Genomic DNA, 27,317 nt, shown 5'->3' with positions numbered 1-27,317 from the left:
GCAGGGAGCTGATGTCTTGTGACAGGAAGGGGAGGGTGCATTCATACAGAACTACATGATGTACTTTGGAGAGGAAGAATTGCCTTTAAGTGACATGACTGATAGGTGGGCATGCCAGGACTCTGCACACGAATCAAGCAGCTCATCTTCATCGCACCTATTAAAGAGCAGCATCTTTTAACGCTGTATACCCCACCCACTGATACACACACCGGTACTGGTTCATCAGTGCCTAGGACTCTAAACGCCCCCCTCCCTTCATGATGAAAGGTACTAGGTCCTGGTATGCTGCTCCCTGCCACCTTCCAGCCTGAGTCATAATGGACTTTAGACTTCAACCAGCTGACTAGGATTAGAACCAGCTCCTAGCTTCCCTGCAGTTTGCAGCATGCACAACTGAACAGGAAACAGCGAGCACTGGCTGCTACAAGCGAGGTCTTAGTCTGGCTGAAAGGGTTGGATACTCTAAGCCCTAAGGTACCCTAGTCTAATGAAGAGAGCACCAAAGAACTGCAAAGCACCCTGCGTTATATGTTGTCTGAGCAGGGGCTTACCTGCACAGCATCACACACACACACACAGCTAAGCAAAAAGGACAGTGTAGACCAGGGCCGGCTCCAGGCACCAGCTTAACAAGCAGGTGCTTGGGACGGCCAAGGGAGAGGGACGGCACCGGCGGCAATTCGTGGGCGGCAGGTCCCTCACTCCCTCTAGGAGCGAAGGACCTGCCGCTGAACTGCCGCCGCCGATCGCGGCTTTTTTTTCCTTTTCCTTTTCCAATTGCCGCCGCCGATCGCGATCACGGCTTATTTTTTTTTTTTGCTTGGGGCGGCAGAAATGCTGGAGCCGGCCCTGGTGTAGACACATCTATCCTGCCCGTGTTTTACTATACACACGGTTTGTTTAACATGCACAGGGATTACTGAAGTGCCCTAATACATAGGAGAAGAGGGCTGGGCTTTTATTTATTTATTTGTGCATAGTGTTGTTCCCCAAAGCCTTACTTTTTGATGGAGACTCTCTTTTAGTCTCACTCTGCTGACTACTGAGTGATTCACCAGCATTGAACATATGGCTAAAACGATCAACAAAACGGTGATGGTGTCTTTTCTTAGGGGGCTGAGCAGGGTTTACAGCTGTTTGTAGCTTTTCCTCCCCAAAGCAGAGGAAGAAACCAGCTGGAAACTAGCTCACGATCAGCCTTTCGAGCGAGAGGTGCATTGGAAGTGCTAAAGCGACATCTTCCGTCCCACCCCTCCCCTTTAGGTCCAACCTCTGGAAAGGGGAAGGTGACCACAAAACAAACTGTCTATTGTTCAGTATAATCACTACTCTGCACAACAAGCTGCAGGATACAAAGGAGGGGAAATTACTGCTTATCTTCCAAAGCCATCCTCTGATTGCTTTGCCAGGTGAGAAAAGGATCAAACAGATAGGGGTTTTGAACTCCACAGAAAGGAGAATTTTGCAATGTTCTCAGTATGTTCCTGGAATTTGAGCAGCTAAGTACCGCCCAAATCTACTGAGTTTATCTCACTGCTGAGAAGGAGGGAAGTACAGCCCCTAAACAGACACTGATCTTCGTTAGAGGTGGGACAGAACAAAAGCCCTGAGTCCATAAATCCCTGAAATTTGGGAGAGTTTGGATCTGAACTTTCTGGCTTGGGCTCACCTCTGATCTTGATAACCCGCAGCTAGGATAAATTGGTAAAGCGCCACAGAAGTCACTGGATTTATTCTTATTTATTATCGGCTACTTGTCACCAGCTGAGGATTTGGCCTATGGGTATAAATGTTACATTTCTTGTTTAGAGTCCAATGGAATGTTTCTTTTGTTCAGCCCAGTTGAAGGTTTCTTTTATTGTATGTGGTACCTTGATGCGATGGTGACAGGCAAATTATAAATGATAACAATAAGGGAAGGACAGGGAAGGTAGGAAAAAGAGGTGAAGAATGGAGAGAAAGAGTGAGGAGGAAAGGCAAGAAGGGAGAGACAAAAGGGGTAGTTATGCAGTAGGCAGTAAAGCATTACCACTGTACCTGCCAAAGCTGATTTCTCTTTGTACTTAATTTTCCCTAAGAAGCTAAACTCCTTTTTCTCAATAAAGGTCCGTCAGTGTGTTTTGAAAAAAACATCATTGTCTGGCCGGGCATGACACGGTCTGTGAGACTAGAAATCTGTGTGATCAAAGGGAAAGTCACTTTGCTACAGCCTGCCCTCTGAGGGCTGGACTACACTGAAAAATCACACCCTGAGAGATATAGTTCAGACGACCTACGCCCTGGTGTAGATAGTGCTAGGTCTATGGAAGATTCTTCTGTTGACCTAGCTCCTGCCTCTTGGGGAGGTGGATTAACTACAGCAATGGGAGAACCCCTGCAGTCGCTGTAGTGAGTGTCTACATTGAAGTGCTGCAGCCGTGCCACTGCAGCCTTTAAGTGTAGGCATAGCCTCAGATTGTCTACTTTGAACTTCAGTTTGGGGTCACGGGGAGCAGGATTGAGTAGATACAAGCTGCATAGATGCAGGCCAGAGTAGTTGTACGCAGGATCGGTCATACTCCAGCATATGGGAAGGAGCCCACAGCCAAATAAGTGAGCATCCATATTTCCAGCCCAATATTCCCAACTTTACCACGATAACTGTTAACCATTTGAGCACAGCACACTGCCCATGTCTGATATCTCACCAATGAGCGCAATCCCTGGCTTTGTACTTCCCGAGCCAGCAGATGCAGGGTGAACAAAGGAGGCAGCATTCTCAGACCTGGAAGGTGCCTCCAGTCACCCGAAAGCCACTCTGACAGCTAAAGAACGAGCTGCAGTGGGACTCTTGCCTGGCGGTCCTCAAATAGGATGGTGTCAGTGATACGTGGCCCCAAGGATGAGGATGGATTCAAAGTAGAGCTGGAACATTTGGATCCAAATCTGAACTTGCACAAAGTTTAGGGATGTTCAGAACTGGGGTTCTGGTTCGGCCCAAGCCACCAAGTTCAAGTCAGTGTTTGAGCCTCCTCTTTCTCACAGTTTGGTGGGGGGTGAGATGCAGTATTAGTGGAGTATCTCTAGTTCAGCTCCAAAAATGGGGGATATGGGAGCTCCTCAAGTTGCCAGCTGGGCTACCCTCTCAAAACAATAGTCCCCTACATAATATCTGATGTTGTTATTCCTGAACCACCTAATGGAGCCCAGGAAGGGCAGAAGGAAGGTCAAGAAGAGATTGGGAAGGAAGGAAAGGGGTAAAGGGAGAAGTAAGAAGGAAAGAATACTTGTGGCATAGAGCACAGGCACACTGAAGCTTTCCACATTCCCTCATTTGTGTGTGCATCTCTCTTAACTCTCTGTGTTCGCCACTAGCTGTTAGAGAGGCTGAGCAGAGCAGCCGCTGGCATGGGGAGATGAAAGCACTGACACATGGGGTGGTACTTACAAACCGCAGCAGCGCAAAGAAAAGACAAAACCCTCAGATCAAGCAATGTCAGTGATTTCATTCTATGAAGATAAAGGGCCTTTTATCATCAAAAGTGTCTGGTTTATTTTCTTGTAAGAAATAGGTCAAAATGCCTGCAGTTCACGATGAATGTCCTTGCTCTACTAGGGCCCAAGGGATTGCGGTCTTGGCTTCTCTCTCTCATTTAATGAGCTAAAACAAGGACTACATTGTGGAGCGATGGTGTGCCCGGCCAAACACCATTCCTGTTTCATCTGACAGACGGCACCTCCGGCAGCACTGCTTGCCCTGGTGTTAGGGCTGTGGATCTGTACCGACTCAGTGGGAAGACGCCACCGGCTGCACCACTAATGCTATTTCCCGTGGCACCATATCAAGAGCAAAGCCCAAGTTATAAAGTCTAAGGCTACGTCCTCACTATGGGGGGGGGAGGGTGTCGATTTAAGATACACAAATTCAGCTACGCGAATAGCATAGCTGAATTCAATGTATCGGAGCCGACTTACCCTGCTGTAAGGACGGCGGCAAATCGACCTCCACGGCTCCCCCGTTGATGGCGCTTACTCCTACCTCCGCTGGTGGAGTAGAAGCGTCGATTCAGGGATCGATTGTCGCGTCCCGACGAGACGCGATAATTCGATCCCCGAGAGATCGATTTTTACCCGCCGATTCAGGCGGGTAGTGTAAACCTGCCCTTAGATATCAGGCATTGGCGTTGAACTACCCCTGTGCTCAGCTCTGCTTTCAGTCCAGTGCTCCAGTGTGGGCTCATCTCTAGTCAGACGCTGCTTCATTGTGATGTCTGACAGGACCACAACACATGGTGTTGCAAAGAACCGAACTCGATTCTATTCTAGAAATTGTCTGTCCAGCTGCATATTTCATACCCCCACAGTCTGGGTGTTCGGCCCCATAGTGTGGTCAGCAGAGATTTTCATGAATGCTTAATCCAGGCCATGGCTTAGGGAGACCCTGTGAAGTGAGATTAAGCAGCATAGGTTGTTTTTAGTCAGTCTGGAAGCTAGAGCACCAGGTAGAACTACAGAGTCTGTTTGTGTCCAACAGCCTCAATAAAGAACCTCCTTTGTATGCAATAGAAGCCAACTCCTCTCTCTTCTCTACTGCTAGGGTACTACAGGATCCAGAGTTTTGCTCTGGGCTCAAAGAAAGATACAGTGAGTCGCATCTTACGCGGGGGTTAAGTTCTAAAGTCAGTGCGTAAGGCGAAAATCGCATATAGTCAAAATTACCCTTGAAAATCCCTTAAATCGCTCATAAAGCACAGTATACTGTACATGGTTTTGTGTATACAACCCTGTACAGTAATATGTATAAATGTATAATGTATACAGTAATGTACAGTATATAATAAAGAGTACATATGCAAAATATACTTTTACAGTACTGTATTTTTAATTACAGGCGGTAATTACAGGGGGTCGTCAGGGCTTGATGTCGATCCAGGAAACGGAGGTGACAGAGAGCTTGGGTGACGGAGAGCGAGTCATAGACCAAGTGGCTGGCTCTGGTTCGGCTTGAGAAGTTGATTGCGTAGGCTCATTTGCTGCTGGCTGTTTTTCCTTGAAAAACATGGTGATCGGCAACTGTCGCTGTTGTCTCTTGAGCTGCTCAAACATTTCTTGATACGGTCTCAAATCGTCCGTAATACTACTTGTGATTTTGAGACTTCGTTCCATAGAGGGATCGTATTCAGAAATTAAATCATTCAAGTGTTTCGCCGCTTGGAACATTTCAGCAAATTTATGAAGATTCCAACTTGCTGGCTCTTCCTGTTCGTCATCATCATCTTTGTCTTCTGTAGGCGATTTTAGCAGTTCCTCTAACTCTTCGTTAGTCAATGTTTCTCTATGGCTCTCAATTAATTCTTCAATTTCTTCCTCAAGGATGTCGACGAAGCCATCACTACCCACTTGCCTGGCCACCTGAACAATGCGTTTCACTTCTTTGTCAATGGTCGGGAAACCCTTAAAATCATTCACACATTCTTTCCATAGGTTTCGCCCATATGCATTGACTGTTTCAGGCTTGATTGCATCCATTGCCTGTTTAATATAAGTGATGCAATCAGCAATGTTGAAGGACTTCCAACACTCCATCACATTAAGATTGGGATCAGCATCCATGGTTCTATGTATCCGTGAGAATGTAAGCCTCGGGTACGTGGCCTTGAAACAGCGAATCACACCTTGGTTGAGAGGTTGGAGGATGGAGGTGGTATTGGGGGGGAGAAAGATGACTTCAACGTCATTATGTGCAAACTGGAGTGCCGCAGGGTGGCCAGGAGCATTGTCTACAATCAGCAACACTTTAAAGTCAAGTCCTTTCTCTTCGAGGTACCGCTTGACCTCCGGAATGAAACACTTGTGGAACCAATCCAGAAATAATGCTGCCGTCACCCAAGCCTTTTTATTTGATTGCCAGAACACAGGGAGGAGATAGTTGTTCTTGCCTTTTAGGGCACAGGGATTTGCAGCCCTGTAGAGCAAGCTCGGCTTTATTAAATGCCCAGCTGCATTGCCACAAAACAACACAGTCACACGGTCTTTAGCTGCTTTGAAGCCAGGGGCTTGTCTTTCTGATTTCGAAATGTAAGTGCGGTTGGGCATTTTTTCCAGAAAAGCCCAGTCTCATCAGTATTAAAAACTTGTTCCGGAAGATAGCCCTTTTCTTCTATGATTTTCTTTAATTGTTTGGGATAGGCTTTTGCTGCCTCTTCACCAGTAGTCTGCACGTTTTTGAGGTTGAAGCGGTTCCTAAAACTGTTAAGCCAACCTTGGCTGGCTTTGAATTCCTTCTCATCAGAAGGCTGTCCCTCTTTGGCAGGAGGTTTGAACAGCATGTAGAGGTTAAGAGCCTTTTCTCGCAACGTGTTGCCATCGATAGGCACACGTTTACAGTTCATGTCTTCCAGCCATAAGTTTAATGCCTTTTCGGTCTTCACTAAAGTCTTATCATGCACCTGGCTCGTCACCTTAGCAGTTATTGAAGCACTTGATGCCACGGCTTGATGAATTTCTCTCTCTCGAAACTTGATGGCACGGATGCTAGATTCGTTGCGGCCATATTTACGTGCCACGTTGGAGACCAACATACTGTCTCTCAATAAGTCCAACACAGCCAGTTTTCCCTCCAGCATTGGAACAGATCGCCATTTCTTTGGTTGAGCACCAGATGAAGTAGTTGTCTTGCGTTTAGGGGCCATGTTGTACGAAAAATACGCATCTTTAAACACTAGAATCACACTCAGCGCGGCGAGATGCTCACACTATGAGAGGCACATGGGAACTGAGACCGGCTGAGGGAACAGAAGATTCACGTCTCCCATCTCACGATCACTCTGGGGTATATGCTCATTGGGTGGAATCGCCCCCACTATTTACAGGTATCTTGTTGTTTTTCTTTTTTTTGCCGAGAGCATATAGTTGAATTTGCATAAGTTAAATGTGCATATGATACGACTCGCCTGTCCAGACAATCTGACAAGTTTGGCTCTGGTGCTAAGCTTCCCCAAAATCTAGACCTTTTCTGATCCAGTGGCTTGACTGGACTCTAATCTATTTTGCTTAGCATCAGTAAACTTTGGCAGGGACTGCCCATTTCCCAGGACTTTCTAGTTATGGTTATACAGCATGTTCTGGTTTCACTGGGAAAGGCTCTAAGAACACAGGACATTCCAAATAGCATAGCAGGTTCTCGAACCCAATTCAAGGAATGAGTCTCCTCTTGTTTACATCAGTTTTATGCTGGTGAGACTCCACAGACTGAAATGAAGCTACTCTTGATTTACATCAGTGCAAACAAATCAGCTCCAGCTCACCAATGTCTTCTTTTTGGAGTGAGTGCAGGTGCAGGCATACATTTCTCAGCACAGTTTAATCCCCTCCTTTTCCAGAAAGGGGCTGATGGCTCTGGGACTTATTCATACTCTTTCATCTGAACTGTCTTTAGTTCTTTTTTTGCTATTGTTACCAATGGGCTGACAAAGACCTCCAGATTTTATGGATGCCGGGATTTTAGAAACCGTTGCCACAGGCAATGAAAAAGCCACACCATTTTTAAAAGGGGGTAAACACAGAGGAAAGCTCACAAGTGAAACCACCGACTCTTTCCACATCAGCCACTGAACTCTGCTTAAATTTATCAGCTCATTGGGGCAGGACCACCTTTTTGTTCTGTGTTTATACGGCACGCAGAACAATGGGGTCCTGGTCCATGACTGGGGCTCCTAGATGCTACTGCAATTCAAATAAATAAAATAACAAGAGCTTGCAGTCCCTACCAAGCACTATTTGAACTAGGGATCTAGCAATGAAAGGCTCTGCTCCCTTAACGAACTCTCTATACAAGAGGGTTGGAGACTTTTTAGTGGTGTGGAATTATTAGCAAGATTATCTGGTGGACACCTCACCTCCCATTTGCTGTCACATTGTAGCCTTGTGGCAATTGCAGACATGGCAAAGTGCCATTGGGGAAGGATTTATGTGATTTAAGGGGCTCTGTGATAAATGTTACATAGTTAAAAAAAAAAAAAAAGGTAAATCACACACTCTGCTTTTCTTCTCCCCTTCTCATCTGATCTGTTCCTCTTCCTCCCCCTCCTCCACTGGAGATGCTGCTCCTTCACCAACTGGCCCATCTCCCCGGTCCCATGGGTATAGTATCTGGCTACCTTGTGTCCCCCTCTGCCTACATGTTCCTCTTCTGGAGTTGTCTGGCAGCTTCAGACCCACTGGTGGCTTAGGTTCCTGACTTAGGGGTGGCTTCTCTTCCTCCTCCTTTTACAGAGCAGTGTACTTTATCAAAGGCAGCCAGACTGGCTCCTCCTCCTAGTCTTTGGAGAGCCTGGAGACCTGTAGAAGCAGCTGGAAACTAGGAGAAGGATCCAGCACCATGTGACCAGCCAGCTCTCTGCAGGCCACCAGCAAGTGCTCTGTGGATTGATTACACATGTCTCTGAAATACAGTTTGGGAACTGCTGCTCTAAAGCATCAGGGTCTCTCAGAAAATAAACAGGTTCTAATTATGTGGATTCAGCATGTTATTAGGGTAAAATTACTGGAGGCCATTCCCAATTATTAATCGGTCAGTGGTGTGAGTGTGCTTTAGTTTAGCTATTTGTAATGCTTGGCGCGCTCTGAGGAGAGGAGCCAGGAAGAACACCTGTGTGGTTAAACAAGGAAGAAATGGCAAAGAGAGTAAGGCACAGGCTGCACAGCTAGTGGGGAAAGATAATTCCCCCCATCCCACCTTACCGGTCGAGGCCGTGTCTCCCTCAGGAAGGATTTCAGGTCCCCTCCAGCCATAAGCTCCAGCAGGATGAAGCGTGGCAGCGCCTGCAAGCTGACCCCAATACAGCGCACGATGTTCTGGTGGTTGAACTTGCTGCAGAGAGAGCGAGACTAAACTGAAGGGCAGCTTTGAACCAAAAGGCACCTTGATGTGGAAAGTCAACCTGCCCTACCACAGAGAAGTTGTTTTTCCAGAGGAAACAACGCATCTGAAGGGGTGCTGAGCCAGTCAAATGCAGGTATGGTCTGTGATGCTACCAAAGTCTAAGGTTGGTAGATCTAATTAGGAACACTACTACTTTGGAGACACTGGCCACAGTTCTCTGTTAGTTTGTCTCTGTGCTTGGAACCGGAATGGAGGATGGGGCTTTCTGCTCCCTTTGCACTCCCTATATTAAGTGTCTGGCACAGCCTATGGGCCCCGGGAAGCAGAGAACAGCCACAATTCACTGTGCTCTGGACATGCGCCCTCCTCACCCACGTCTTCTACCTCCCCTCTCACTTCCTTATGCGTGGGATTGGGAGTAGGGTTGCTCCAGCAGCAATACACAGACATTGGAGTCAGTTATGCAGCGGGTATTACCCTGGGTCCCAATGCCACCGCTTTCAATGCCCATTTGTGTCTCCGGCTCTTAGTGGAATGGAAAATTGGCTGCCTGGGATCTGTGACTCTGCCACCTGCACTGTGTGATCTTGGGAGGGCAAATTACTTAATGCCAACATTGTCAAAACTGTCCACTAACTTTGAATGCCCATCCTAAGACAAACAGGGCTGGATCGTCTCATGTGCTGAGCTCCAGGTGAATGGGGGAGGTAATTATGTTTGAAAACTAGGGCCTCAGTGTTCCAGGTTGGGCACCCAGACCTTAAAGCATCTAAACTCAATGGACCATTTTAAGAACATTAGCATCAACCTTTCTGAGCCTCAGTTTCACCATCTGATTTTTAAAAAAGAGAGAATAGTGCCCACCTGCCATTGTCAAGCACTTTGATATCTTTGGGTGAAAAGTGCAATATGATGTATTCAACATCATCTCACAGAGCGCTTTTCATCTTGTAGGACCCGTGCTTTGCCATGCATAGCCTACATAAGCCCTTGGTTACCTTTTATTAACACACCTGATAATAAGAGCTTCCATGAGGAAATCCAGCTCATCTTGCTCTGAACACATCTCTGGCAATGTCTGGAAAAGACCGGACAAGAAGGGAGAGAGAGAGGTTTTAGTCTCATGATTGTAGAATCCCAGAACAAACACAGTCTGCAGCGATCCCCTTCTCTCCACAAGAAACTCTCACACCAAGCTAACTAACATGCCATTTTCAGACTGGGTTGTGAAGCCCTGTTGGCAGGCACGGGGGATTTGCCATCAGATCAGAACATTGGTCCATCAAGCCCAGAATTCTCCTTCTGGCAGTGGCCTATAGCCAGATTCTTCTTCATCTGAAGTAACACCCCATAATGCAAACAGTGAACTGCACAATGTTGTACATATTGGGGACTCTATCATGTTGAGTGTGATATAATGCCTAGACAGATTCTTTCCCGACCATTACAATCAGCTACTGCTCTACTGGAAATCTGCATCTGATGCTAGTCACCTCAATTTCAAGGATGACGTCAACAATCATAGTTTGTACTAACGGGTTTTTGTGCGACTCCTCAGACCAATTTGGGAAGAACTGGCCGCAGAGCCATTTGCCTAGTTGTGCTGATTGAGCTGCTTGCTGTTTTCGTGCTTGGCACTATGCTTCCAGCCACTCAACATGATTCTTTCCCAAACTGTGGCCACTCACCCTTACGGCTGTGGCACCATGCAAAGTGATCAACTGCCAGTTGCTCAAAAGGTTGAGTTGGAAAGGTTTGTTTTGGGGCAGATTTTGTTTGAGGGGGTCTTTGAAGCGTTTCATCTGCCCTCCATGCTTACAATTGCTGGAGATTAATTGGGAATATGCAACGTCTCAGTCATACGAATTACATGGCCAGTCCATCTAAGTGGGTGCTTGAGATGAAATGAGCTCAATACCAACCGAACCAGCTTTTGCCAGGAATTCCATATCAGAAACCCAGTCCTGTCATCTGATGCCCAGCAATCATCATCGGTGTCATAAATGGAAACTGTCTAGATTTTTATGTGCCATTTATAACAGGTCCATGTTTTGCTCCCACAGAGCAAAGTTTTGAGGACAACAGCATTATAGACTTTGATTTTTGTCTGTAGTCAGATTCCACGTTGCTTCCAAATTTGGTGCTGGAGGTAATCATATGCAGCATTGGCTTTCTTAATTCATGTATCAACTTTCTGGTCAATTGTCGCTTCATTGTCCAATGTGCTAGCGAGATAAGTAAACTGTTTGATGGCTTGGAGCGTGGCACCTTTCAAGATCATTGATGGGTCTTGGTAAGGTTGTTGAGGAGCTGACTAGTCCATAACCTTGCTTTTCGTTCGCTGACAGTGAGGCCAAAATTACGAGCCACCACAGCAAAGTGGTTTGTAAGATCTTGTAGAGTTGCTTCAGAGTGTGCCATCAAGGCACAATCATTGGCATACAGCAGTTCCTGGCCCAATGCATCTATCTGCTTGGTGTTCGCACGTAAACAGGAAAGATGGAAGAGCTTATCAGTGCAGAAGCATATTAACATGCCATTTCAAGACCCACAAAGGACTTTCTGTAACATCGCAGCAAAGAATAGACCAAAAAGGCTAGGAACGAGGACACATCCTTGCTTTACCTTGTTTGTGATTGGAAATGGATCTGTTACATCACCATCAATATTAACTTCTTCAGCCATGCTTTCATGGAATTGCTGAGTGATGTTAATAAATTTGTCTGGACATCCAAATTTAGCGGGCAGTTTCCAGAGGGCAGTGCAGTTGAACATGTTGAATGCCTTAATTAGATCAAGAAACACGATGTACAAAGGTTGGTGTTGTTTGTGACATTTTTTCTGTAATTGTTGAATGAGGAAAATCATGTCCACAGTGCTCCTTTAAGCACAAAAAGCCACACTAACTCAGATAGAACATTGTCAACAACTGGGTCAGGCGTTAGTTCAGGAGGATACATGCAAGAATCTTGCTGGTCACAGACAGCAAAGAGATACCACAGTAGCTACCACAGTCATTCTTTGAGTCTTCATGCTTATAGACAATGACGACGTTGGCATCTTTCAGTTATTGCGATATGAAGCCAGACATGTAACAAAGATTCAAAAATCCTGTCAATGAGAAGATTTCCTCCATGCTTGAAAACTTCAGTTGGAATGGCATTAGGATAAGGAGATTTGTTATTTTTCATTACTTCAACAGCTTTCAATGCCTTGGCACGTATGGGTGGACTGGCAAATGCATTAGATGTGGACAATTTGTGGACATTATCCAGTGATTCATGAGAAACAGTAGAAAAATGATTAAGTAGTTCACTAAAACGTTCATGCCACTGTTGGTAGATGGCAGTGCGACCTGTGATGAGCGAGTCACCATCAGCACTTGTTAGTGGCGTCAAGGCAGATTGGGTAGGACTGTACACAGCTTTGACCGCTTCACAGAAACCTTTGGAGTCATGTTTATCGCTAGGGTGCGTAGTTTGCCTGCTTTACAGTCAAACACATATTTTGCATTTGGCGGAGTTTGCGCTGGAGTGTGCTGCAAGCTGCCTCATATCTGGCCTTTTTCGACTCAGAGAGTGGGTCAGCTATGAGCATGCAATGCGCTTGTCGCTTGACATCAAGGACATTTGATATTTCAGGGTCATTGTTGTCACACCACTCTGCATGATGGCATTTCGTATTCCCAGTGCAATCCAGAACAGTGTTACAGATCGTGTCACACAGGGATACTCATTCGGCAGATATGTCATCACTGATCATTGGAAGAGTTTCTAAGAGAGTAGTTAGAGATTCTTTTATATGGTCTAACACCCTCGCACACTAACGGGCATATCAACCCAGTGGACAGGAATGCTACTGTCCAGTAGTGACCCCTTTGGTTGTGCGAAGCATGGTATTGGCTGGGATTGAAGGGGAGGCTTGCTCAGCCGTTTCAAGATGAGAAGATGATGGCTCTGAAGCAGGGACTTGATGATCAGGATAGTTCAGAGGGTAGAGGGAGGGGGATGTAGTGGGGCTCCTCAGGGTTCCCCCAAAGGTGTAAATGAACCCCCAAGGAAAGAAGGGAAGAGAGAAAGGATATACATGTCTCTTGTTGTGCATATGGTCCTTTCTGTTGAGCTGCACTATAATGGAGCAGACATGGAAGTGCATGCCACCTCCATAGATCAGCACTGCTGCGCATCGGTTACACATAGCAGAGGGCATCATGCTGCCGAACTGAAACAATAAGCTGCCTTCCCAAACCGAGAGGATGCAAGTCACCACCGTTCATTAGTGGCTTTTTATAAATTGTAACAGCCAAATGATTACTGGGCTCTAGTATCCCCGTGGCTGGAGCTCATCATTACCAGCTATGTGTTAGCTTCACTTACAGCAATGTCAGACATCACACAGAACATGGTCGGATGGTAATAGATGCAAGCTGACAGCTTGGAAATAAAGTTCTCTGTAATGCAATTTCTCTTTTAGATAAGGCTGAGTCAGCTGGATTAATTTCTCAGAGATTCTGAAAATAAACAATCTTGTTGATGGACATGATGCCTGGAGCACCAGACGAGACCATGAGAGCCTGGCTAGTGGTCGGGGCAGGAGATTGTGAATGATGCTACATGGCCCATGGCAAAGACAGGGCACTGGACTAGGGAGTCAGTAGATCATGTACAACAGGCACAGTGATACCTACTGTCCTTTGTAAAGGGCTTTGAGATCTATGGATGAAAAGCGCTATGTAAATAGGTGGTATTACTCTGCCCAAGTGACCCCAGGGAAATCATCTCACCTGTTTTGTGCCTCAGTGTCCCTAACTGCAAAACAGGGACAATTCATACCTATCTTCCAGAGGTGTTGTGAGGCTTAATTTATCAATGTTTTTATAATGCTTTGAGGCCCCTGGATGAAAGATGCCCAAAGTGTTACTACTGTGATTATTCACATATCGTCACTTACCTTCACAGCCACCTGCAAGGGACTGGGGTCACTGGGGATCCCCAGCACCTGACCTTCATATACTTCGCCAAAGGCTCCATGGCCCAAACCCCTGGATAAACCAGAAAAGATAAGGAGGTTTTAATGCAGAGCATGCACACTGTAATGTTCTGATCACAGGAAACAGAACATGGGTATAGCTTCCATGACAGTAAAATATGAAGAACTAAACCTTCAGTCTTGGCCATGCAATTGGTAACACTCTGCACAGCCATTTGTGGGAGCATGGTTTGATTTCCAATCTCGATTTTGTCTATCTTTGACCTACAGTGTAAAAAGTGCTAGGGGAGGTGGCCCTTACAAGTAACAGCTTGTGGCTCCTTAATGTATAATAACCCATTTCTGAGTCACGGATAACTCGGGGGAAAGTGATCTTGAATGCTTATGGATCAATGTCCTAACAGATAAAGCACAAGATGGGGTACTAGTAAGTGTCTGCTACTGAGCATCAAATCACACTAGGGAACAAGATGACGGGCTTCTTATATACCCATCTGTAGTGTGTAGGAAAAAAAGCTACATGATCACGGGAGATTTCAATGTGAGTGACATATGTTGGAGGAATTCTTTATTAGACCTTATCTTAACAGATAAAGAAGAACTGATCACAACATTAAACATTAATGGTAGCTTAGGTACAAGTGATCATGACTTGATCACATTTATAATGTACAAGCAGAATAAAGTCCAGACTAGTAATATATATATATATACACACACACACACACACGTGTGTATATATCATCTAGATCTGTGTGTGTGTGTGTGTGTGTGTGTGTGTGTGCGCGCGTGCTCACACACGCTGTAATAGGATCAGTTTCACAAAGCTGAAAAGAATGATGAATCAAACTAGCTGGGAGGAAGAATTTAAACAGAAAAACATGAATTATAATAAAGAACACCTTATACTAGATGCCAAAACAGCCAAAATCCATAATCGAGGAAGAAAGCTGTGCTGGTTAAAAAACTGGTTTAGAAAGGAAGTGAATGTAGCTATAAAAAATAAATATAATATATATCATTACAAATGGAACAAGGGGGAAGTTGATAGTAATGAATATACATCTGAAGTTAGAAATTATAGAAAATTGATAAGGGAAGCCAAGGGACACAAGGTGAAATCTGTGGCCAGCAGAGTTAAGGACAATAAGGATTTTTAAAAAAATATTAGGAATAAAAAGAATCCTGACCATGGTATTGGTCCATTACTAGATGGAAATGGGAGAATTACCAATAATAATGCAGAAAAGTGTTCAATAAATATTTCTGTTCTGTATTTGGAGAAAAACAGACGATATAGTCTCATCATATAGTGATGATAACCCTCTTTCCATTCCACTAGTGTCTGAGAAGATCATTGAACAGAAGCTACTAAAGTAGAATATTTTAAAGTCAGCAGCTCTGGATAACCTGCATCCAAGAGTTTTAAAAGAGCCACCTGAAGAACTTCCTGGACCATTAACATTGATTTTCAATAAGTCTTGGAGCACTGGGGAAGTTCCAGAAGACTGGAAGAAAGCTAATGTTGCACCAGTTTTTAAAAAGGGCCAAGAGGATAGGTCTGTCAGCCTGACATCGATCCTGGAGCGGCTGATGTGGGACTCGATTAATAAAGAATTAAAAAATTAAAGGAGGGTAATGTAATTAATGCAAATCAACATTGGTTTATGGAAAATAGATCCTGTCCAACTCACTTGATATCCCTTTTTTTTTTATGAGATTACAAGTTTGGTTGATAAAGGTAATAATTCTGATGTAATATACTTAGACTTCTGTGAAGTGTTTGACCTGGTACCGCACAACATTTTGATTAAAAATTAGAATGATGTAAAATTAACATGGCATACATTAAAGGGATTAAACACTGGCTAACTGACAGGTCTCAAAATATAAATGTGAAAGGGACATCATAATTGAATGGGTGTGTTTCCAGTGGGCTACCACAGGGCTGGGTCTTTGGCCCTATGCTATTTAACATTTTTATCAAGAACCTGGAAGAAAAAATAAAATCATCACTGATAAAGTTTGCAGATGACAAAAAAATTGGGGGAGTGGTAGATGATGAAGAGGACAGGTCACTGATTCAGAGCAATCCAGATCAGTTGGGAAACTGGGCGCAAGCGAACAATATGCATTTTAACATGGCTATACAGTATGTAAATGTGCACATCTATGAACAAAGAACGTAGGCCATATTTACAGGATGGGGAACTCTATTCTGGGAAGCAGTGACTCTGAAAAAGACTTAGGGGGTCATGATGGATAATCAGCTGAACACAAACTGCCAGTGTCACACTGTGGCCAAAAGAGCTAATACAATACTGGGATGCATAAATAGGGAAATCTCAAGTAGGTGTATAGAGGTTATTTTACCTCTGTATTTGGGACTGGTGCAACCGCTACTGGAATAGTGTCCCCGGTTCTGGTGCCCACAGTTCAAGAAGAATATTGATAAATTTGAGAGGATTCAGAGCAGAACCATGAGACTAATTAAAGGGTTAAAAGACAGGTTTTCTAGTGATAGACTCAGAGAGCTCTCTCAAACAAAGAGAAAGTTAAGGATTGACTTGATTACAGTCTATAAGTACCTACATGGGGAACAAATATTCAATACTGGGGCTCTTTAGTCTAGCAGAGAAAGGTATAACATGATTCAATGGGTGGAAGTTGAAGCTAAACAAATTCAGTCTGGAAATAAGGTGTACATTTTTGAGAGTGAGGGTAATTAACCATTGGAACAAGTTACCAAGGCTCGTCTCCATCACCGACAATTTTTAAACCAAGCTGGGATGTTTTTCTGATAGCTCTGCTCTAGGAATTACTTTGGGGGCAGTTCTATGGCTTGCACTATACAGGAGGTCAGACTAGATGACCACAATAGTCCCTTCTGGCCTTGGAAACTACAAACTATGCCCGATGAAGCCAGTGTACTGGAGTTAAAATGTTGGCACAGTCGTACATAGCACACAGCATTGTCCTCTTACACTAGTACAAGAACAGTGTTTAATTTTAGTCTACTTGCTGTGTAACTCAAAAGTGAGCTAAAAACGATGGGCCTATCATGGATACACTTTTCATTTGATAGCTGTACTCTAAATCTGCTAACAACTCCTCATACAATTATACATCTCACTTAAAGAAAGCATCAAGCGAGAGGCTGTGTAGTATAGTGTGCTATGTAAGTGCTAAAAATGGTTACTGTAGATGTTAACATATTATGAAGAAGTTTGAGGTTTAATTATGAAACAAGATAGAGAAAAAAGCAAATAAATAAATCGTACATCCCACTAATGCGCATTTTCTCCATTGTGCTCATTAGAGAAGTTTTGTGTCACTGCTTATTCTGGTTTTCAATTAATGAAAGTTAAAGCACTAAGTGCAACAGCCGGCACATCACATGGGCATTATGGGCTCAGGTACACAACACACCACCACCGTGGTGAATGTAGCGGAGATGGAAGCTGCTGGACTGACAGCGCTGGAATCCCCTCTTCAACCACTGAGGGGTTCAGCTTTGGCAGGAGCAGTGCAAGCCCTCCCCCTGATACTCCTCTTCCTCAACTCTGACACGGAGGGGGCTTTCTAGGGGTTCTCTCATGCAGTGAGATGCCGAGTCATTCGTATGAACCAGGCCTGGACTGATGGCCAGATCGAATGGCTGCTGGGTGGTCTGCGTTCCATTGAGCTGGCTGCCTCATTCCAGTTCTAAATGGCACCTCTGTGGACAGTCTCAGCAGATCACAGAGAGTGAACTCCCCAGATCATGGTCCCTCCTAGAGAAGGTTAAGGTACATGCCTTGTGGGTGAGGGTGGGGGAAGCTTGTGCTATTGTTGTCCACGCTGTACCTGTTCTGTAGATACAGTTCAATTTAGAGTGGCTTTACTCCTTGCCAGGATAAAGAATGTTACATTCTCTGACTGTCAGGCCTCAGTCCTGGCAGCTAACCCACACTGCAGAGTCAAATTGCCTGTGGCTTGACTGCAGCTATCAATTAGTCCCAATAAGTGTCAGCCTGAAACATTGTTCTCTGCAGCACTAACCCACCCTTTGTAAAATGGGGATATAAAACAGAGCTGCTACGGCTCATAAACCTATCCCTCCTCCCCCATCAATTCCCAGCTGTTTCCTTTACCCTCGCTGGTAAAGGCATTTGGCAGCACACATTGCATTGGGAAGTCCTAATTTCTGATCAATGAGGTATTAGATATGACAGAGGAGCCCTGCAGTACCTGACAACACAGTGAGGGTGGTAGTGGATGTTGTGGGCTTCATCTCTGTTGTATCTCTGGGAGGATTTTGGAAATACAAGCTCCTGAATCTCCCATACCCTCCTGCTTCTTAATCCTGTCTTTTGGCTTTGTGTCTAAGATCATGTAGTATCAGTGTCACATCATATCCTCTATGGAGGAGGACTGTATCCTGCAACAGTAGAGGGGCTGGACTCGATGATTCTGCAGGTCTTTCCTAGAGATGATCTCCAACCCAAGGCCTCCTAATCTTTTTAAAAGTTCTGATCCAGATCCTAATGTGGCTCAGGCCCATGGATAGATTTCCCCATCTCTGGCTTTTATAGTCCAAATCCCACTGTCCGGTAGCATCTAGAGTCTCATTGCTCACTGCTGTTGTTGCAGTTGCTGATGTCACTCTCATTGCCAGGAATCCAGTCACAGACTTCTAATGAACCTCCTCCAATCCTCATGCTCTCCATATTACATCAGTTAATATTTGGTCTAAACACAAGGGTATTCCACAAAATGTTTGAGACCCTGAAAGAAAGATGTCTGGGGTCTGAACTACTGGGCTGCCTGGTGATAGCTCTTCAGTTCTTTCTACAAGACAGAAGATGAACAATGTGCCTATGAAAGGCTAAGGACACCTAGCTGGAGTCCAGTCCCCACAATGGTCATGTGGTAAGCATGGAATACCACCCTATCCACCATAGCTCTTTTGTGTGTCCAAGGTGTGTGAATGTATGGAAAGAAAGAGAATGTGAGAGATCAAGTGTGCATGTGTGTGTGTATATATATATATATAAATAAAAGAGAGTGTATATGAGTGGATGGGGTGAAGTATGGGGAAGGCAAACAGATGAGCTTACCTTATGAGGGAGATGTTTTTCCGAGGCACCTCTTTGAGATCACTGATGGAGGTGGTCTTTCCTGCAAAGCAGTAGTTGGGATTGTAGTCCGTCATAATAGTGGAGGTGCGCAGTCTGCTCAGTTTGTACTCGGGGCTCTGTAATTCCAACTGCATGGCTTGCAGCTCCTGGTGTTTCCGGCGATACACTGGAAATAGAGCACAGTGAATCTGGGAGGCAGACTGCCTTGTGAACATGAAGGCAACCAACACAGAACATATGTGCTGTGGAACTGGTATAGTGTTCAGACTCCAGTGAAACAAAATAAACGGGGGCATTGTCAACCATCTGTACTTCACGTATATGCAGAAGTCTGGGTGCTTCTCCAAAGCTCAGGCTGAAATTATCCAACTTGTTTGATTAAGAAATTAGGCTAGGAACAAGTTCACTCATGAGTCTCCCAGTATTCCTTGATTTGAAGAATAGGGTGAAATCCACTAGCAGTGAACTCTGAAGTAACAAATCTGTTTTGTTAGAAATTGTCTGGGCTTCAAAGTATCCAGATCCAATTTTCCCGAAGTTCAAGGGCGTTTGGATGCAGGGTTTTGGTTAAGCGCCTAGCTTATGAGGAAGTTGAATAAAAGTCCATACTTAGTTGCGTTGTATCACAATGTTCACACTGAAATCTCTTTAGAAGTAAAATCTCTCCCCTCACAATGAAGTTGTGTAAATAAAATGACTTCACTTTATGAAACTCCCTCTTGATTCCCATAAGCATGAAGGGAGTCTAGCGGATAAGTGTAAAGTTTTTAAAGACACCCATCCACTTGATCAAATGTTTCTAAATCTCAGACATGGTTCAAATTTGGGGGAAAGCTGAAATCAGTTCTTATAGTCTCGGAATCAATTCATTCAGCTGTTATGTTAGCTCTCCACACCTATGGAAGACAGGCATTTCTTAGGAAATCACAGACCAAAGCTAGTCTTACTGTGAAAGTAATTCGAATTCCACATGTAAGTTTACAAAGTAGGGCCCAGTCATGGACAGGCCCAACAGTAATTTTTCCACTAACTTCAATGGGAGCACGACTGGGCCCGAAGACTGTGGCTGTACTAGGTCCCATGTCTGCTCTGATAGATAAGTCACTGAGAGGAAGAGTTTAAGGGGAAAACTTCCACTAGCAAAGGGGGCTGAATTTAATGACTTATTATCAAGCCCTCCTAGTTCTCCTTTCACCTTATCATTGTTCTTGGTTTGATTGCTCAGATCTCTGCTCATTCCTGAAATGAGAATGATAGGGATGGCCAGAAAGAATTTGGTTATTCTTCTATTCCCTGAAAAGTAATTAGTTCCTTAAGGGGATATTGTTAGAACAGAAACTGTACATCTGAAACCACGTGTATGTATTAATAGCAACACCTGAAATAACTACACAAATCTAATTTACTAGTCACCATCTGACCTTGTGTGTGTGTTTTGTTAAAAAGCATTTCCCTCAGTGTGGACAATGGAAGGATACTGGCTAGTTTGAATCACTGGTTCTCATGCATTAGTGCAATAATCCTGGTATGTTTAGAGTAGGAATGTAGGCATGGGATTGTTTAAATAAAAATTTTAAAAAAGATGTAATTGAAATTCTGACAAAGGCCATGAACATCCATGTCTTACTAAACCATAATTTGTAAAATTGGAATCTAAGCCAAGGTTTTCAAACTTGGGTAACTAAATGTAAGCACCTAAATGCATATTGTAGGTACCCTAAACTAAAAGAGGCCTGATTTTTTTTAAAGTGTGAGCACTCACAGCTCCCTTTAAAATCAGTGAAAATTGGAAATTGTTGTCTGACATTTTGACACCCCAAACCACACAACGGTCTCTCTTTAAGGATGTAATCATGAGAAGTACGGCAATGCTGCAATCAGTCACTGGAAGGATCTTGCAACTAGCTAGTAATGAAAAGGAAGACAAAGATGGTATTTTAATTATACCTGGATATCCATTTATACCATATTTGCTGCCTAGTGAAATATAAAGTGTAAAAATATTACTCCAACTAATTTTTTTTCCAACTTTCCCTTCACAAGAAAAAATGTCCCTAAATTGGTTGTTTTGGTTAAAACATTTATCAAAGAAGAAAACAGATGAGTTTTCATTAAAAAAAAAAAAACAACCAACACGGTGTAAAGCTTGAGTCCTAATGCCAATGTTCTTGGCTCTACTAGAAATGGCTTAGGTGAGAAGCACAATATGCTGCCACTTTTGCTGCTCTCTGCACATTTTGCTTTATGAGACACTCACCTATCATGATCCCGGAAAAAGCCAGAATGAGAGCAGCCACCAGTGCTGACGTCACTACAGACAAGACCAAGGAGAGGGGGAGATGAGCCACGGGATCAGCTGAAAGAGATGCATAAGGAAGGGGGAGTTACTTGTTTTAACTGATCTCCCTATGGTCAGGCCTGCCGACAGCAATTCCGGGCCTCAGGGCAGAACAGTCAATGGGCCCCCACGCATGCACAAGCCGTGGACGTGGTTCGCCTGACATTTGGCAGTGCTGCGCCTGCGCTGGCTGGTGCCTGGGGGTGTTGCCGGCTGCGCCGCTGGGTCCGCTCTTCCAGCATGGCCAGGGCTTCCACATGCCCACCCAGGAGGGTTGCCAACTATCTAATTGCGCAAACCCAGACTCTTGCCCTGCCCCTTCCCTGAGGCCATGCCCCTGTCCTGCCCCTTCTGAGGCCCTGTCCCCGCTCACTCTATCACCCCTCCCTGTGTCGCTCACTCTCCTGCACCCTCACTCACTTTCACCAGGCTGGGGCAGGGGGTTGCGGTGTGGGAGGGGGTGTGGGTGTAAGCTCTGGGAGGGAGTTTGGGTGTGGGAGGGGGTGCGGGGTGCAGGCTCTGGGAGGCAGTTTGGGTATGGGAGGAGGTGTGGGGTGCAGGCTCTGGGAGGAAGTTTGGGTGCAGAAGGGGATGCAGGGTAGGGGCTCTGGGAGGAAGTTTGGGTGCAGGGGTGCAGGAGGGGGTCAGGGTCGGCTCTTACCTCAGGTGGCTCCTGAAAGCAACCAGCACACACCTCTGGAAGTGGCTTCTAGACGGGGGGCCCAAGGGGTCTCCAGGTGCCACTGCCCACAGGCACTGCCCCCACATGTCTCATTGGCCGCAGTTCCTGGCCAATGGGAGCTGCGGAGTCGGTGCTCAGGATGGGGGCAGTGCACGGAGACCCCCTGCACCCCCGAGGGCTGTAGGAGTGTTCCGTCCGCTTCCAGGAGTGGCACGGAGCGTGAGCGAGCGGGAAGCCTGCCTGAGCTCTGCTGCGCTGCACTGCCGCCAGTGGTGGATGCTGGGGTCCCCCGGGCCCTTTTAAATCACCTGGGCCCCTGGGCAATTGCCCCCTTCCCATCCCCACACCCCATCAGCAGGCCTGCCTCGGGTCATTTTTAATGTAATATTTTTTTCTATCCCTCCTCCCGTTGACTCCATCTGTCACTCTTGCACTGTAGGAAACAGAGGATAACCTCTGCTGCAATCAACTCCCAGATCTATGACTTCCAATGGCTCATTGTTTCACTTCCCTCAATTAAGTTTGAGCCATAAAAACAGATGGTTTCCTATCAGGAAATTAATACACACACTCACTGGCTATGAAAGCAAGGTCATAAAAACAGGGATCGGGGAGGGGGGTGAGGGGGGGGAGTTAAATTGTCAGTGGGGGCTGAGTGGTGCCATCAATGCCAAGTCATAGCGAAAATAGGGTGAGGACAATTGCAGTATATCATCTGCTAAATGAATCCACACAGAAAGAACAGATGACTACTGGGGAAAACCCTACTACATGGAAGCAGTGTTAGCTGGTTTATAACATTCCTCCCCCCTCCACCCCCCGTGCAATATCTACCATTTAATAATACTTATGGAGCAGTTTCCAATCAGGGATCACAAGGCAAATGATGACCATCACCACACCCGTATAAATACATCTGACTATCCCCATTTTACAGATGGGGAGACTGCAACATAAAGAGGTTGAACAATTTTCCCAACTCAGTGGCAGAGCTGGGAATAGGACCAAGAACCCTGGCTTAGAGTCCCTCACTCTACCTGCTGGACTCAGTACCTCTTCTTAATGTACAAATGTGGGGAAAGCCCAGTACTGGAGCTCTGAGTGTAAGCAGGGCAAATATACTCCACTCTGCCTGCCTATGTTTTGCATTCAGCTCTCAAATGAAGCACTGACTCGGATTCTCCTCCTTGCTTTCCCCTCTCCCATGATGTTTACCCCTCCCTCTGCCTCATGCCTGTGACATGTCATCTCTGGCTCTTGGGAAGCCTAAGCTTAGGGTTGAGTTTGACTGGAAAATTCAGGGGCGCCATTTCAGATTTCAGTGGAGAGGGGGCAGCTTTCAGCAGAGGCCCAGGGGCCACTTAGACCCCTGGAAGTTCTTGGGATTTTTGAAGAAGTAAAAATCCAAAATCAGTCAGTTCCCTTCACAGCTGTAAGGGGAGAGACCTCACTGTGCTTTTCCTAGGAAAAGCTGAGACTCTGAAGCACAAGATGGCAGCCCCCAGTGCACCGTTGGGCAAAGGGTGCTTCATCGCTCCTCTAGCAGCCGACGTTCTGGCCACCTTTGCCAATCACAGCTTCTAGCCCGAGCACTAGGGCCAATTAGTAGTGAGGCTGTGTGGCACCAGATGAGATTGGAGCAGAACTGCAGTTGCTTCAGCCCAGAGGACAGGTGGGTCCCTGGAGCTGGGATGGGTAGGTCAAGGAGCAAGCTCCAGGCTGCTTGTGGGTCTCCGGCTGCTGAAGGTTTCAGGGAACAGAGCAGGTCTCTGGGCCTGGAACCCGAGCTACTCTCCAGGGCAGCCCCAGGTGCAGCCCACAGGAGGGACCCTGCAGGTACTTGTCTTCCTCCTGGGCCATGGGCAGCACCTTGAAATTAAGCACAGGTGGGGGAAAAGAGCAACTCCCCCCCCCCCAATTGCAACCCTGGGAAAATTCCTTGTTTGTTTGGGGTGAGTGAGTGCGAGTTAATTTCAGATCAGGGCTTCTCTCTTTGATCTGTGCCTGATACAGTGTCAATGTAACCAAAGGCTCTTTAAGGGGCACTCACACCCACAGATCACATATCTTGCCCCTTCAGTGCAAAATATCATTTAACTGCCCACTGATGCAGGTATATAAGGCAAAACACATTAGCAGTGCTGCCCCATGTGCCAGCTTCCTTGCCACTGAAGTGCACTGCGTTTTCACTGCAAATGCCAGCAACAAAGGGGATAATTAATCAGGGTCAACTTTAAAGAAAGGGTATCTAAGTGCTTCTGTGCTGTCTTGCAGTCCAGGTCATTAAAGAGGCTTTCACTATGTATTCACTCATAGACCTACCCATCCCAAAGGAGCCCCTTCCTCCCTGCACCTTCTTACCTACACAAGAGACACCATCATCAGCCAGGTCTGTCCCAGGCTCACAGAAGCAAATGACTTTTTGAGTCTCCAGATCAACACGGCACTCATCAAGCTCACAGTGGCTGCAGTTGAGGTGCAGCTTAATAGCCACCTCTCCGTGCCCCTCTGTCACTAGGGAACAGATGAAAGAGGCTGAGTTGTTATTGTAGAGATAACCCAAGAGCTTTCCGCAGACAGCAACAGGAGAATTGCCGCATTATGGGATGGGAAATGCGCACGTGTATGGTGCCCAAGTGCCCCACATCGGGTGGGATGGGCCCTGTCTGAAAACCTTTCCTGACTGCCATTCACCCCTCTCTGCTGACTGTATCCCCACTTCTCACTGGCACCTGTATTAGGGGAGAGGAGACTGAAGGAATCTCAGCTAATAGTTTTCATTTACAAAAAAGATCCCTCCGCTAAGCTGTCTTGGACACCTGCACTGTAGCCATGTTGAACCAGCTATGCTGGTGCAAAGTGGCCACACAGCCCCACCCCCTTCAGTGAAATCCCCAATGCAGCAAGGCGTCCTGCCAGCCTTGTATTGCCTCTACATATCACAAGGGGCATTGTGGGGCAGGCCCAGGGCATGCTGAAGCCAGGAGGAAGTGTTGCAGGAGCAGTCCTGTGCCCTCCATGCTACAGCAAGCCCCATTGGGGCTATGGGAGTGGGGGGAGGAGATGCAAGTTAGGGCAGCCCTCAGGAGTTTCCTAGTCTGTGCTGGGGCTGAACCATCCACAGCATCCCCTACTTACCCACTGGGGGAGATCAGGTTCAAGTCCTCAACTCTTGGGGCCAGCACAGACTGGGAAGGCTGCCAAGGTTGCACACTCCACCTGTAGGAACTGGGGGAAATGCCTCACTGCCCTCTCCAGCAACTCTGTCAGTCTGACCCAGGAGAAGCTTTAATGGGGGAAGAGCTGAGCACTGAAACATTTCCCATAAGATCACTCTCAGCTTCCAGCACTAGCAGAAGCACAACATATAAATCACAGGCTGACAGCTTGGGGAGAGGGGCCTGCTAAATCATTTAGTCCGTGCTCCACCCAGGACTGGATTGTGGTCATAGATTGTTGTAAACCAGACGTATTCCAACTTCTTTGAGTAACATCTTTTATTTCAGGCAACACACCTATCCCGGCAGTAGCTCCACAGATCCACACTTGCCACAGTTGCCAACAACATACAACACAACACTGGAACACCCACAAATGTCCTTGTTTAACAGTCTGCCTACTCCCCCTACTGGCTGTCTTATTACACACATTATAACAATTTATTCCCTACAGTATTTCTTGGGTTCATTGTCCAGTCCAGTTTTAAGTGACTTAAGAAATGAAGCTTTCACCACTTCTCACTGTTAGGAAATGTTTCCCCAACAGCCTCCATTTTTTTCTTTGCTCCCTTTCATCTCCTTATTCCTCACTGGACTACACTAAACAACTTCTCTCCTTCCTTGGTGTTCACAACCACACTACTCTACATTTTCCATCTAAGGATCCCAAAGATTTCCAGACACAGCCTACTCCAAACATGAAGGAAACTCACGAGAACTGATTTCTGACCGATATCAATACCTTTCAGTGCGGGGGTGTATAAAGTACCCAGTGGACTAATAAAGGACACACCATCCTCCCCATCCATCTCTGGGTCATTGTCCGCTGCAGCATTGCCACCTATGTCAAATCAGAAGGTACCTTAACGTACTGTGGTTCATTAGATCTAAAATACAGTTAAGAATTGCAACATGCAAGCAAATTCACAGTATGAAGCATCCAAATGAGAAAGGGCAATTAATCAGTCAAAATATCCAACTGGGATGTTTAATGGATGGTGGAAAGGTTTAGTGGATAGTGGTACGGACTATTGGCCTTTCACTTCTGGGATTTCGGCTTAATAACGCTTGTGGCTCTTAATTAAGCAAATTAATCTCTCAACTCAGTCCCAAGCAGACCATTGCCCACTAAGCACAAACATCACCTTTAATCATTCGGATGCTGTGAAAAACATATGAACAGATCGTCCTATGCAGTCATTTGGCTAGCAGACTGGTCAATGCCAGTGCATAAGGGTTAATTCCGCACAGTTGCTGATCAGGCCACGTACTCCACCAGCACTGGGAGCAACAGTCAGCTGATCTGCTTTCTCTCCTCTACACCCCTTGGGCCAGGGTGGTCCGACAGCGATGGGGGACTGAAGGAGATTGCATGGGAAATGTTCAAGTGTGCCTTGGACAAGCAGAGGATCTCAGAAGCGGAGCTGTAGACCAATATTTGATCTGTTAACATGCACAGACCCCTTCCTCCCCCCCCACAAAAGAGAGGGTTGTTTTTCCACTTTCATCACCTTTGGCAGGGGAGAAAATAGCATACTGCAAACAAAAGTATCTTACATGAGGCATTCTGTTGAAAAAATCGTTACACATAATATCATCACAATGCATGTGGTCAAGCTAGGAATTCAGGCTAATTACTTCCTTGCAGTGTTTTGAGTCTACGATTGCCCTGATTTCAAGCCACAGTGGTGGATAACCAGGGGTAAGAAGTCCACCACAGCTGAAGAGATGGGTGGCCACAGGGACTGATTATGAGTTGTGGAGCTGTTCACCCTATGGTGACGGCTTTCAGTCTGGCCCATATCAGTAGTAATTCAGTGTCATTACCATCTAATGGCTGACCTGGAGCCTACTGGAAAGGAATTAGTGGCCTCCGTTCAGTTCCTTGTTGATGAAAGCCACCATCATAGCTGTCATTAATTGGCCTCCCTTGTTGGCAGTCTTAGCACAAGAGCCAAGGATTGGACTATGGAGACCAAAATACCTGCCTTGCCCTTAGAGGTGATTCCTCTAGGGTTGAGGCATGCTGGTCTTGGGGCAGTGTGGAGGAAGCTTGGATTGCCACTGCTCATGCTGAATCTCCTTTAAGGCTATGTCTACACTG

The 27,317-nt window shown here is 45.8% G+C and overlaps 1 protein-coding gene across 1 annotated transcript in view; it reads right to left on the bottom strand.

Moving 5' to 3' along the window:
• Positions 1–27,317, bottom strand: part of ALK (ALK receptor tyrosine kinase) — a 570,631-nt gene that overhangs the window by 15,840 nt on the left and 527,474 nt on the right. Inside the window, exons 17-23 of the mRNA XM_054022041.1 lie at positions 25,956–26,054; positions 24,357–24,509; positions 21,233–21,331; positions 18,955–19,141; positions 13,817–13,907; positions 9,880–9,944; positions 8,725–8,854 (exon numbers count right to left, since the gene is read on the bottom strand). Of these exons, the coding sequence (XP_053878016.1) occupies positions 8,725–8,854; positions 9,880–9,944; positions 13,817–13,907; positions 18,955–19,141; positions 21,233–21,331; positions 24,357–24,509; positions 25,956–26,054 (824 nt within the window). The remainder of the gene's footprint in view (positions 1–8,724; positions 8,855–9,879; positions 9,945–13,816; positions 13,908–18,954; positions 19,142–21,232; positions 21,332–24,356; positions 24,510–25,955; positions 26,055–27,317) is intronic.

This window comes from Malaclemys terrapin, chromosome 3, assembly GCF_027887155.1.
Source record: "Malaclemys terrapin pileata isolate rMalTer1 chromosome 3, rMalTer1.hap1, whole genome shotgun sequence".
NCBI lineage: Eukaryota > Metazoa > Chordata > Testudines > Emydidae > Malaclemys > Malaclemys terrapin.
The sequence above is the reverse complement of the archived record's forward strand: the minus strand, read 5'-3'. Positions and strand labels throughout refer to the sequence as shown.